This window comes from Cupressus sempervirens, chromosome 2 (genome assembly GCF_028749045.1).
Source record: "Cupressus sempervirens isolate cs-2001-9-10 chromosome 2, ASM2874904v1, whole genome shotgun sequence".
NCBI classification, from domain to species: Eukaryota; Viridiplantae; Streptophyta; class Pinopsida; order Cupressales; family Cupressaceae; genus Cupressus; species Cupressus sempervirens.
Window position 1 is genome coordinate 733,028,231 of NC_143119.1, and position 14,117 is coordinate 733,042,347.

The 14,117-nt window shown below is 34.7% G+C and overlaps 1 protein-coding gene across 3 annotated transcripts in view; it reads left to right on the forward strand.

Annotated features, from left to right (window-relative positions):
• Positions 1–6,747: 6,747 nt before the first annotated feature.
• The window catches only part of LOC149575470 (protein ALTERED PHOSPHATE STARVATION RESPONSE 1-like), a 57,182-nt gene continuing 49,812 nt past the window's right edge, over positions 6,748–14,117 (forward strand). Inside the window, exons 1-3 of one of the 3 annotated variants that reach the window (XM_089815216.1) lie at positions 6,748–7,005; positions 7,102–9,349; positions 9,984–10,201. In XM_089815216.1, the coding sequence (XP_089671342.1) occupies positions 8,089–9,349; positions 9,984–10,201 (1,479 nt within the window). In that variant the 5' untranslated portion in view covers positions 6,748–7,005; positions 7,102–8,088. Of the gene's footprint in view, positions 7,011–7,085; positions 9,350–9,983; positions 10,202–14,117 lie in introns of all 3 variants that reach the window. The other 2 variants (XM_089815218.1, XM_089815217.1) reach the window with 2 other exon arrangements.

A 14,117-nucleotide genomic window follows, 5' to 3' on the forward strand; every position in this document is an offset into this window, starting at 1 on the left:
TGTTCTTTGATAGTTTGATGCCTTGGTTGATTATGATGGTTAGAGGATGGTTTTTCATCATGATGTCATGGATAGCTTGGATACATGATTTAGTGGGAGCTTGTGACAGTGATGAGGTGATAGTGCAGGATTAGTTCTTGGTTTCATTTGTATCTTCTTAGGTTTGGAGATCTTGGCTTCACTTGGTATTGACACTTTGGTTGTGTGAGTGTAGACCTAGAGGATCTTCATGTAGGAGATGGATTTTATGATGCCATGGGTGACTTGGTACCATAGTTGAGTGGGAGTTCTTGGCATTGATATATTTATTGAGTGTTTGCAGATGTTGGAGGTTTGTCTTAGATCCTGTTGTTGCAGAAGTGTTTTTGACATTTGCATGGTGCACTTGTTATCTTCATAGTTTTTGAAGATGGTTAGATCTTGAGGACTCATGGAGTTCTTGGTTTTCTTCATGGTGTATGGAGATGGTTGTATCTTGAGGACTAATGGGGTTCTTGGTAAAGGTGTGGTTTATGCTTTCATTTAACATATTATCCTTGGTGTGAGGATGGTTTTATTATTATGTCATGGTATACTCTTGATACACGTTTAGAGTTTTTGATATGTTACAGTATGTTCATATGAAGCATGTTATCTCTTTGGTTGAGATGGTTTAGATCATGTTGTCATGTTTATGTTCCTGAGGCCATAATTGAAACTTTGACATTGATCTTGGTTTAGTTTCTAGGTATTGAGTACATTAATCATAAGCTGGATACTTCATAATATTGCTATGTTGCATTTGGAGTTGGCATGGATTGATTGGTTATAGGTGCTCATGGATACTTAGAGATGGTTGTGATGTTGATTTCTCTTGGATTAGAGAATTATTTGTTAGGATAATTATTTGGTTTCAGCAAAAAGTTCGAGGGGCATTCACCTGATACGGACTTTAGAGGAGATTGTTCTTATATGAGTATTGGTTGGAGACTTGGATATCTTGATGAACATTCTCATTCCCCACTCTTGGTCTACTCAGCGATTTTGCTACTTGAGAGGTATAACCTATTGTTTCTCTCAAGTGCATTATGTTTATGCTTGTCTTTCGTGGATATGGATCTTGAGCTACAATACATGAGTTAGTTCTAGAGGGTTGTTTTGAGAGATGGTTTAGCATTGGTTATCTCTATGTGCATATGTTGTTATGTTGGTTGATTTTGGGAGATGGTTTTATATTGGGAATATTCCTTGGATTAGGAATGGTTTATGAGTTTGATCTTCTTATGAGAGGCTTACATCCATGATTAGTTATATGGTATTGTTTGGGTGTTATTGTAGCTTCTTGGTTGGGGTTTTTAATGGAGGAGGTTATACTTGCATAGTTTACATCTAGCGGTGTATGTAGAAGGACATGATACAGGTTATGATTTGCATGGTTTCTCTTTGGTCTTGGTTATCTTCCTGGATGTTTGGTTTTGCTTACATTGGATTTGAGATTGATTAGAGATTGTGATCATTGGTTTGTGCTCATGTATTTCATGTGAGAGATGACATGGTTAGTCCTTTATCTCTTTCCTTTGTTGGTTGTGGAGAACTTGGGAGAGTGTTGGAGACTTGTTGTTACAAGAGTTATTCTTGCAGGTTATTAGTTTATGTATTGTGAATGTCCTTGAGACTACATGGATTCACTTCTTTGAGATGTTGTGAGTGGATTGGTTATAGATTTGACATTATCTTTTGTAGTGGGAGCTTCTTGGTATAAATGGGGTAGGTATTTCTCTTAAGGCTTGTGATTGCAGGTTACATATCAGATATGTTGATGATGTGAGATTCACTTGGTATACCTTTGGAGGTATGGATAGTTGGATGGGTTGGCACTTGTTGTGGGTGTTATTTCAACAATAAATATTTTGACAACTACAGATACATGTGATTACCTTTGGATTAGGTTTTTGTACTTTGCATTTTAGTTGGTACAAGATTTTATGATCTTCTAATGCGACAGGTTGGGTGGCTTTCTCTTTGGATGGCTTCTATGTATGTCCGATGACAGTGGTATAATAGAAGGTGACATCATTCATGTTTGAGATGTTGGATACTTTGATTTTGTTGTAGGTACTAGGATGGAACACATGGTGTGCTTTGATCCATGACAGTGAATGTGCTAGGAGGGATTGTTCCCTTGTTCATTTATGTGGCTACAAATTGATCCTATGCAATGTATACAACAAGTGGGATATTGTTGAGATAATGGGTGTTGCACACATTGCACAATATTGTTATATTGTATCATTTTATTTTATTATGTAATGTTGCACCTAGATGGACATGCAATATGTAAAGATTCCCATGAGATATACTTGATGAGTTATATTGTAACATTGTGAGAATATTTTATGTAATTATTTAATATTGGGAAAAGAATTAAATTTCCAATATTAAATGTGGGGTCAATGGGTTAGGTAGTGCATGGTTTATGTAATACCACTTGGTGGTTTTGTGGGACTTGCTACTATATAAGTAGCCGCAAGGGTAGTTGTTGGAGTGACAAGATAGACGGGAAAAAGAGAAAGAGAGTGAGAAGAAAAAAGGCAAGAGTCAAGCAGGACAAGGTTTGATAGGTTAGCCAAGGGAGCATTTGTGAAGGTTGGAAGCATGGCATGCGATGTGTGGATTCATGCTTGTTCACATGGATTGCTTGGTTGTGGCTATGACTTTGAAGGCTTCCATGTTTGTATTGCAATGGTGTATTTGCTAAATAATACATGGTGATGGATGCTTTTGGAGACTGGGTTTTTCTCTCAATGAGGGTTTCTCAGGGTATATATTGTGTCACAATTTTTGTGGGTATGTTGTCTATTCTCTTGCATGTGAATTTTAATTACATATTTATTTCAGATCTATTATATGTTATGTGGAAACAGTAATATTCTTTGTTGCAAGTTTCCTTACACTTCTTCATCACTAACATCATCAAGATGTACTCGTCTTCTTTGAGTTGTTTCAACTTCTTGAAGTCTAGATACAACTTGTCTCAACATGTCCATAATATCATTTCCTCTACCTCAAACCATTTTGACAATAATTCCTATAATAATCTTAACCCTCTACAAGTGATAGGTCAGAAATTAGATCTGTTACCCTACAACCAATCCAATCAAGGTTCTCCATGATTTCAAAACTTCACAAGAAATAAACCTTTTCTCTAATACCACTTGACACAAGGTAGTAAGGAGAAATGAATCCAAGGGACATTCACTAACCATCCTACTAGAGTTTACACACAAAAGTCAACACAAATATTAAAGAAATACAAGGAATAGATTGATTCCAAATGTAGATATCATGAGACAATCTTCTCACAACATGTTAGGCATAAGGCCTACTTGGTTGCAACCATAAACAATTGAATTATGATATACGAGCTTAGAAGGTCAAGCTTACAAAGCCAAACTTATGATATCTTTCTTCTACTATATTCCATATTACTTATTCTAATACTAGATCTCAAATTATATAACTAGCAAGACCACTAGCTGGCCTTTTAGGCAATTTATTACAAAATGTAGGTCTTGCCCCAAAGGAGAAATTAGTGACCAAATAATTAAGCAAGAAACATATGTGAGAATGAGGATAGGTCCACACATGATCCAAAAAGAGATCCCCAAGGCCAAGGAAAGCCTTGTTATCACAAAAACCTTGCAGAAACAAATAACCACAGGTTACTTGATATGCTAGGAAATAAGCACACCTTGACTAAAGAGAAGGATAACTCTCGCAACAAATGGAAATGATTTTGATGAATATAGAATAAAGGTCCACAATATTTCTTCATTAATATTCCAACTATGCAAAAATAAAATAACACGAACAACTATGATCATTCTTGAACAACAGATAAGAACAACATAATTGGACATATTTTTGGTTGATGCAAGATTGCCAAAGTACCCAAGATGCTCTTGCATCACTTTGTTAGAATTTTAAAACTTTCAAAAAGCTTTTTAAGTGACATCATTCTTATTAATTAGAGCTACTGAAGTTGATGAATCAAACTAGTTCACTTCAAGCCGACAACTATGAAACATTGCACAAAATTAGGAAAAAAGAAGCAATTTTAGAAAATAATAACTCATCTCTAATGCCATTTTACAATTAAGAAATACAAAATCTTTGAACATCCATATAGATAAAAGATAAGAAATCCGAGTAGGAATGTTTAAATCTACCAATAAAATTAGTCACTTTCTCCTCCATATCTTGCTAGAATGAATCAAAATAGTGAAAGAAAATCAAGGAGCAAGATTATTTTAAAATTATTGAGCAAAAGCATTAGCTAATTTTTGAAAAGTGTTAATAGAATAGGGCATAAAGGAAAAAAACCATTGTAAGACCTTATCTCTAAATGTCCTAGAAAATAATTTAGCCATAAGTCCATGATCATTTGAGAGGTCACTACACAAGATTTGAAATGTTCTCATATGAGCCAAGGGATAAAAAAAAAACTACTACATGTCTTCAAGTGAGCAATCTTATGACTACATAAATGATTTGAGACGAGAAAGAACCATATAGCAATAAATAGTTTAAACATGTGAAAAGGCATGTATATACAATTATATTTAATATATAGTTAAGATGAATACATTGAATGATAATGCAATTTAAATTAAAGGCTTAAGTACAAAAATATATGTGATATGAAAGTGGTACTTGCTTTATGATTAAATAATAAATTAAATCTAATATCACTGTAAAGTTAAGATGCATTGTGATTAGACATAAACGATGACATTATTTGATTTTCTTTAAAATCATTTTTCTTTTATATAGTGTGAAGGGTCAAGTTTGGGGATTATAATAAAATTTGTTCTAAAAAATGCTCTACACACATAAGAAATGATTTGGTAAAATGTATAGCTTTGATTGATATTTAGCTTGAATTACATTTATGTTGCTCTCTATTTTGATATATTATGACTAGCAGTATCTATAGATGCTTTGTAAGGTTTACATTAGGTCACTAAGTCAACCCTTAACAATTGTGGGGGAAAGGTCAAAGACAACAATTAGAGTTAGAAGCAGATTGTTGAGGAGACCCACAAAGTCTATGAAGCAGCTCAAACTATGCAAGAGCTCGAGTGAAAGACATAAGAGTAATCATGTTTTATTTATTCTAGTCTTTTGTTGTTAGTTTACTGCTATTTTTTGTCAAGCTGGCTTTTTCTTGTTCTAGCTATTTGGATGTAAGTTGAACTGGCCTTTTTGTTGGCCTTTGTTTTTGGCTGGGCTTTCATGCTTATTATCAGCCGTGTGACCTGTCTATGTTTGGCTGGGCTTTATATGCTTATTATCAGCCTTGGTTTTGTTTTAACTATTGGGTTTCAAGATCCTTGTAAAACCTATTTTTCTTATCAAAAGCAATTGTGGGGGAAAGGTCAAAGACAACAATTTTAACATGTAAGTGTTCCTATAGTGAGCGACAAAACCTAAATTTGTTTTAGTGCTCCATGCAAATCCTCAACTTATTATAACAAGAGAAGAAGCTTGTATATGTGAGATGAGTACACATCTATCCATTTAAATTAAGTACAAATAAACAAGTTATACAAAATACATGCTTAATAGTTTACAAGTTGACCAAGTTTAAATTTGAAATTTGAATCAATGATGGTCAAGTTTGTAGGATAGATAGATTAAAACATAGCCTATGGGACATATGTGATTGCATAAGTGATTTGAGACAAGAATAATAGGAATATATACTAAATCCTTAAAAATAAATGCATGCATATATGTAATTTAGTTAACACAAATCATTAAAATATGTATATCCACCTATAGAAGACCAAGAGCCACTTACAAACAACTCATTTAGAAACCACTTCCACATTAGAAGCCAATCATGGAAGACCAAAAGGCACAACTTACAATGCTAATTTAAATGTCCCTTCGAAATTGGAACTTAAATTTTCCCAATAAAAATTTAACACTTTAACCAATTAAACTTAAAATTCTTTAAATTTTTACACATATATAAATCTAAAATTAAATATACTAAAGTAAAAAAAATAATGTTAAAAATTTAAAAGTTATACCATATATTAATATTTAAACAATTTTTTCCAAAAATATAAAATATAAAAAATTAATTTTTCTTTTACCAGTTATTATTATATAGTTATAATAAACAATATTTTTTTCAAGATTAAGTGAAAAAAATATTAATTCATTCATACATAATCCTCATACAAAATTACTTCTAAAAATAGTGAAGGCCCATAACGCGGATGCTAAAAACCAGCGTAGTAATTAAGGCGAAAGTAAAATCCGGCTACTATTACTCTCCGGTTTGCTTCAGAGTGAGCACCTTGAGGTAGAACATCTTCCATCCGAACATGATTGTTCTCGAGTATTAATGAGACATAAATATAATGAAGCCTTCGAAATAAATTTGTTTATAAATTGGCCCCTTCACCAAATTGGATTTCACAGCTCACATATAAACCACCTCCAATGGCCCAAAATCATTTTGAATCCAATGGTGTAGCCCACCAAGTGTGACTCAGAATTATCAACCACATAGAGTATTATTGACTGGGGGAATGAATTTTCAGGTTGAAAAAAATGTGAAACGGTAAGGCTGTAGACATTCTTATGGGTCCTACGTATCGGTGAAAAGCAAGTGCTTTATCAAGTATTCGGAGTTGTATTTTTGTTTGGATCATGGTACTACAGATCTATATAGATGCTGTATGCACATATATGTCAATTTCTATTTTAATTCTACATTTGATTTATTATTATTGTTATTGAAAAATATTATTTTTTGAGCATGGTCGGACTGTATCCTCTCTCTCTTTTGTTTGTGGATGAAGCTCTGGAAAACTATTAAAAAAATGGAACCTTTTCTGTACAGGAAGAAGCAGCCATGAAAATGAATGGACCCTCTGCATGCTGCATGGATTCCCTGTGACAGCTGAAGAACATGATAAGTAGGAGAACATGTTTTTCATTCATGTTATGGTAAGGTAATGATTCTCTCAATTATATTGGTCTCTTTTATTTGTATTTTGGTTTTTCTTGTTCAAATCATGAAACTTCAGATGGGCTTTGTTGCAGAAAACTTTGGGACTGAACTGGTGAAGGATTTTCTCAGTGGGAAGGGTGGCTCCGTTTGAAAAGTAATGAAGTGGCGTGCATGAGGATGACTGTTGTCAATATGAGGATCTACAGAACATTTTTGTGACATGAGGCTCTAGTGTTCAGTGTGCAGGAGAGGTGTTATATAGTGGGTTCATGTTGAAAGAGAGGGTATTTGAAATTGGATGTGGGGGTAAACAAGATGCGTGTAAGGATAGGTTTTTGACATACATTGGTAGCATTTGGAGAACATTTGTGTGATTTATACCCTTTGTGGGGAGGGAATAGTTTGAATTTAGGCACGGAAGAACAAGGTTTGTTGTAGTTTAAATTTGTTTGGGGTATGCCTCTGGGTGGTATACACAGAACATTTGTATGACTTACCTACTTGGGGAGGATTGAAGCGGTGAGCATGTTCTGAATTTGAATGCGCAGAAACAGGATTTGTTGCAGGTTAGTTTATTTTGGGAGCATACACATTTCAGGACCGTGCATATAACTTGTGTGATATATCCGTCCGGGCCGAGGGGAAGCAGATGGGCTGTTCTAAATTTAGATGTGGAGAAACAAGTTTTGTTTGAAGATTAGGTTATTTGGGGGTAGTTGTGTAGGCAGGGATTACATAATTTCTCTGTGATGAACACATTTGGGGAGAAGTGAAATAGAGAGATTTATTTGAAATTGGCCGTGAAGAGGCTTGTTGAATCAATTTATTTGCGCAGAATATGCATGGCCTCTGTGTGATGTTTGCATGTGGGGAAGAGCGAAATAGAACGTGCATTTTGAATTTTGACTGCGAAGCGACAGGATACATTGGAGATTGAGTTATTAGGCGTATGTACATGTGAGGAATGTACAGTGATTTTATGTTTTGATCTGTTGAACGGAAAGGGCACAGGATTTGGGTGTAAAGAGCCAGGGCTTTTGTTGATTGAGGTTTTGGGGTTTGGGGGTTGAGTAGAAGGGATGCAAATGGGTTGTTCTGCATCCAAGGTAGACAACGAGGAAGTTGTGTTGATGTGTAGGGAGAGGAAACGGTTCATTAAGCAGGCTGTAGATCAGAGGTATGTGTTAGCAGCAGCTCATGTAGACTATATTCAAGCTCTGTATAATATTGGCACTTCTCTTCGGAGTTTTGCAGAGAGGGAGATGCCACTTTTGACATCTCTGCCAGCACCGGCGTCACCGACAGTGAGCTCTCATGATAAAAAGTCCCCAGAACATGTGCCTGAAAAGTCTTCCACTACTTCTTCTTTGCATTTACACTCAGATTCACATTCTCATTCACATCATTCTCATTCTCACTCTCATTCGCATTCGCATTCACCTTCCGAGTCATCGCCTGCAGAAAGTCCAACATCATCACCTTTTCATGAGCATTCAGAATCCCCTCCATTGTATGGAAGTCCAACTCATTTCCACTATATGAGATCTGTTAATACACCGGCCAGGACAGTCGAGGAAAGGCCAGGTTCTCCTGAGAGAGTTACATGGAATTCTTATTCCAGTGATAATCAGTACGGAATAGATACATTTTTTGGCATCCCAATGGGTCAAAATCGATCATACTCTCCAGCAGACACTCCTCCAGGGCCTTCATACAGTTCAAATAAGCCTCCCCCACCTCCCCCTCCTCCCAATAACAATGCATGGGAATTTTTCAATCCATTTGTTCCGTTTGAAGCAGAAGGTGTTTATTATCCCTATTATGGCCGAAGCAGGTTGAGTCCAGCATCTGAAGGAAGCAGCCGTGATTCAAAACATGTGAGGGAGGAAGAGGGTATTCCTGATTTGGAAGAAGAGGATCAGGGAGAGGATGGAAAGAAAAAAGTGCAATGGGAGGAAAAGGTACATGAAAAAGGTAAAGCTTATGATGTTAGGTCACCAGACAATGTGGTGGATTATAGTACTCGTTCTGTGTCCCATCCTAATCCAGATGAGTCTATAGAAGAAAAAAAACTTACCAAAGGCACAGAAGGGGAAATTGGAGAAAAAACTGAGGGAGAAGCTGCAGATGTGCCAGTTGATAAGGCTGTGTTGGAGAACACAGTTGATAACGAAGACAATGATTTTGCTCTTCTTGTTACACAAGGAAAAAAGAACATGATGGAAGTTTTAGTGGAAATTGAAAATGAGTTTAAGAGGGCACGTGACTCAGGCAAGGAACTTGAAAAGATGCTTGAGACAAACAAAGTCCCTTATCGTCCAAGGTTTTCTGTCTTCAAGGGTATGCTATTTCCACTTCCTTTTATTAGCATTCAATGTAATGGTTTTATTGTGTTGTAGCAACACCTCCAAATGTTTTCTTCCAGGTTTCGTTAAGTATCTACAAGTATGTAATGCTTCCTTTGTAGCTTTTCATTGCCAACACTTATCTGTAAATAAATCTTGCTACTGCCGAGTATACTATTTGGGTAGCAGTTGTAGCTTTAATATAAGTAGTAATGTTCATGGTTCAATTCATGTATTAGGGATTAAGTTTTCCAGGGTCATGCTTAACAAGAATAAAGAAATGCGATTGTTGGCAGTTGAAATGAGGGACACGATTATTTATTTTACTGATATTGCTATGGACAGGTCTTCTAAACTGTGTGCTGACTCCTAACTCAAAAATATTCTGGATGCATTAGTTTACCACTAAGAAACATGTAAACTGATTGTAGGAATTTTCTCTGGATGTCCCTTTTATTTTTCTGTTACACCAAGAAATTACTTTAATTTTAGTTTGATAAGATGCTTATCTCATCAGAATGAAGGTGCATATCCAGTTAGTGATATGTATAAATGGAGAGAAATTTATGATTTGTATAAAATAATGATTTCTATTTCAGCTTTTTGATGTCTCATATGTATAAATGCAGTGCTTTCTGCCAGGATTTTGAATGCAATCAATTGGCATCAAGCTAATAAGCCATCTGGACCCTCATCATCAAAGAGGTCCTATTCTTCAAAACCAAAGGAACTTGTTGATGACTCTGGTGATGCTTTTGACGAGGACTATGGAATGAATTCTGGAAGCCATTTATCAACTTTAGACAAAATATATGCATGGGAGAAAAAACTTTACGAGGAAGTCAAGGTATTTGTTATGTTAATGTCTGTTTGCACTCCTCAACTCCAATTAGTATCACTTAGACTAAAATTAAAAAAACTCAAAAAATGTTATTGCTGCTGTGCATGATAATCCATCTTTTGCCACCTTGATTTTGACAAAGCATATGGGTAGAAATGGATGTACTCGTATTGTAATCCTTTGCATGATTTGCAGCCCTCCTCGCTTAGTCAGTGGCAGGAATCTGGTTTTTTAATTATATATCGTTTTTAACAATTTATCCAATTTGGATCTTAAAAAATGTCTTAGTAATAACAATTGTTATAGTGATTTGGAAATCCCCAAAAACCTAATTTCTAGTCTGTTCTAGCCAACTTCCAGTTTAATCACAGTGTTAACTTCCTTCTGATTAATGAGTTTGAAATTTTATTAGCAGGAGTTTGAAACAGAAGAATATCTAATGCCTAATTATCTAGTGTCTTCTGAGGTTAAAAGTTTTTGTATTTTTTTCTGAGATATATAAGGTCTTTGACAACATGAAAGTTAGAGATGTCTGCATGTGAACCTTATTTAGGGAGGAGGATTAGAAATTTTGACCATGTTAAAGGAGTTTTCTGATCCAGATATTTGATGCAACTTGAGGAACTGCAGATCATTTTCAGAATTCATATACTACAATAAACTGGGGCATAGTATTGAAGGGCAATCAAACTATTAGAGATAATTGTAAAATTTGTTAGCATGTGTAAAGTTTGAGTTCTAGCCTCCTGAGTTGCTGGCTTATAGTAACCATGGGAACTGTGTAAATTGCAGGTTTTTACCTAACCCATTTTAATATTAGGATTAGAGTTTAATATTGAGATATGTATTTAGATGGGCTTGTTCCAATTCAAAATCATATTGTGAAACTGGAGAATCATGATTTGTATGATGAAGGATAACTTATGCTAGATTGGTACCCTCTCAATATCATATTTCTTTCTTTCTCTGCATTTGCCTCTTGCACCCTTCCTAGATTGGTACCCTCTCAATATCATAGTTCTCTGTTTCTCTGCATGTGGCTCTTGCATATAACAGCTTGCCCCACAATTAAATACAATGTTCAATTTCTATTGAGTTAATTTACAGATTTCAATGAGAATTAAAAGAACTGACACATTATGCACAACTATAAAGACCAAAAATAGGGGATTTAAAAAAATTGGATGATCATTATAATAAATGTCAATTTGCACTAGTAAAATACATAGTATTACAACTTGGTGTAAGGAACTTTATATCTAGTTGTACCTTAAAGGCTTAAAGCATCTTTATCTTCAACATCATCATAGTATATGATAGTCTCCAGGAAACTCCAGTATAGGGGACTAGGACTTTGTTTTGGTCCTTGTATATTATACTGCAAACTCTCCAAGTACTAGCAAGTTGCCAAGTACTTGTAGTTTTTTTCTGACGTGCTTATTTTTACAGGTTTAACTCCTGAGCTGTTGGGGATGAGTTTGGCAAGTTGTAGTGCCAAATTGTGGCATGTACTTAGCAAGTTTTAGGAGAAACTTGTGAATCTGGAAGTCTTTTTTTGAGTTTTGAATATATTATTTAAGTATTTTTTAAAGTTGCTGAGTTTTTCCCTGGTTTTTGTTGACTTCAAGTCTGTGAACTTCTTGTACATATGGGTTTTGGTCTCTGTATTTATTTGGTCTCTTACCCTAATATGAAATAATATCCTTGTATCCACTTAATTGCAAAGGATCTTCTAATATGTATATGCATAGTTCAAAATTTCGGCGATATATCACCAATATCGCAATATTTTTTGCAAGTCAAAGTGTCAGCTGATTTTATCATGCCAAAAACCGGCAGCAATATATGGAAAAAAATCGTGGCAGATATTCATGAATATATCGCACTAAATGCCAAAAACCGATGTGAAAAAACGTTGAGAAGTCTTTGCAGGCGGAGGACATTTTATCATGACTGACTCCCATTTGACTCCATCGAAAACCTTCAAGTGCATTTGACTCCCATTGGTCTGCAGGTACAGGACATAGCATTCGACATAGGCACTCTGACTATATTAGACTTAGGCGCTTTGATTGTATTAGACTTATAAAGCATTCAACTCCCATTTATATGTAATTTAACAATTACTATTGTAATTTTATTGTAATACTATTTACTAATTTAGCAATTTGTTGTAATTCAAAATAGTGTTTGTAAAGTACTATAATATTAAATTACAAATGCTGTTTTATTTTATTTATTTAACAGACTTATAATTAATAGATTTAATATTTATAATACATTTTAATAGATTTTAGTAGATTTATAATATGTATTAATAGATTTATAACAGTATCTTATAAATTTATAAAATATTAAATTTGATTTTTTGTAAATTTAAACGCTTTCTAATTATAAGTGGTGGTTGTATATTATATTAAAATATTGTGAATTTAGACGCTTCTACAAATTTGGTGTATGTAAGTGTTTTTAAGAATATTTTAAGAAATTGTATATTTTAAAATGTTCAATTAAAGTGCCGTTTTCTTGCCAGTTTTTTGCTGATTCCGATATTTTCAAAATTTTTGGGCAGGCTGAGATATTACCGAACTGAAATTTTAAACTATGTGTATATGGACTTTTATGGTAAGAGAGATATGTCCTCTTTGTTGCTTCTATGAGTTTTAAGAGTCCCTATATTTCAAGTGTTTACAGAACTCCTTCACAAAAGAGGTCATTTTAGTGGTTGGAGATGGCAATTCAAATTCGTTCTCTGTCTATAATGTAAGTTGCTGATTCAGGTGGGTGGTTCAGGTATAGGGGTATCGCTTTTTCCCCCCTTGGTTGCTGATTCAGGTGGGTGGTTCAGTTGTAGGGGTATCACTTTTCCCCCCTTGGTTACTAGTGCACACACATGCAAAATTCTACAGACATACTCATTAATTATACAATAATACATACATTTAAAATTTTATATATAATAATGAGATAATCATGGTGCATGGAGATACGTCCCCAGCCCCCTAGGATGCATCTCCTGTACCAGAGACTTTGCTGGTTTAGTGGTGAAAGATCTAATAACTTTGGGCACCATTTTGAGGTTTGTGAATTTAAGAGCAATTGTTACAGCAGGAATGAGTGGGGGTTTTAGTGTTGGTAGGGGATTTTGGTGTACAGTCCCCAAGTATCATTGAATTATAGTTACCATCCTATAAGTTATTACATTATATTGAAACAAATAGTGGTGTCTCCAAGTACCCCCGACTCTTGAAAAAACAGCTGTACTAGTACTTGTACCACTCTTCGAAGTCTCCAAGTACCACTGTCTCTGTGCAACCTTAGACTGATAATAAATATAAAATCTACATTTCATTTTATAAATAATAATATTGAGTATATAGTTTTAGAAAATTAGTAATAATGTAGAATTGAATAAAATATCATTCAAAATCAGTAATAAAAAAATACTTTAAAAACGTTACAATATAAAATATTATAATCTATTATATATTAAATAAATTGTTAAATAGTGGACAGTGTGCTTGTTGTGTTGAGAACACACATGCTCCGTTGCAGATGGGGATCCAACCTTTTTGCTTAGTGGTTTAGTGGTTTGCTTAGGTGTTTCAGTTAAGTGCCCGGTCTCTTACTTGTGCAAAGTATTGAGTTTTGGGGATTTTCATCAGATTTAGAGGTGTCATCAGGGAAGGGTGAATATGTCACCCTCACAGTTCAACATCTAGTGTTGGTCTTCAGGTGGGTACTAGAATGGCTGGAAGGATATTTTGTTGCTACAAATGTGCTCAGATAGGTTAGTGGAGAAGAATGTAACTTTCTGGGTTGATTTTGAAAAACTTTATATTTTTTAGAAGTTGCTCTTTTCTTGCTTTTTTCTATTTTTTAAGAAGTGTCATTATTAGTACCAATGGGTCAACTTGAGAAA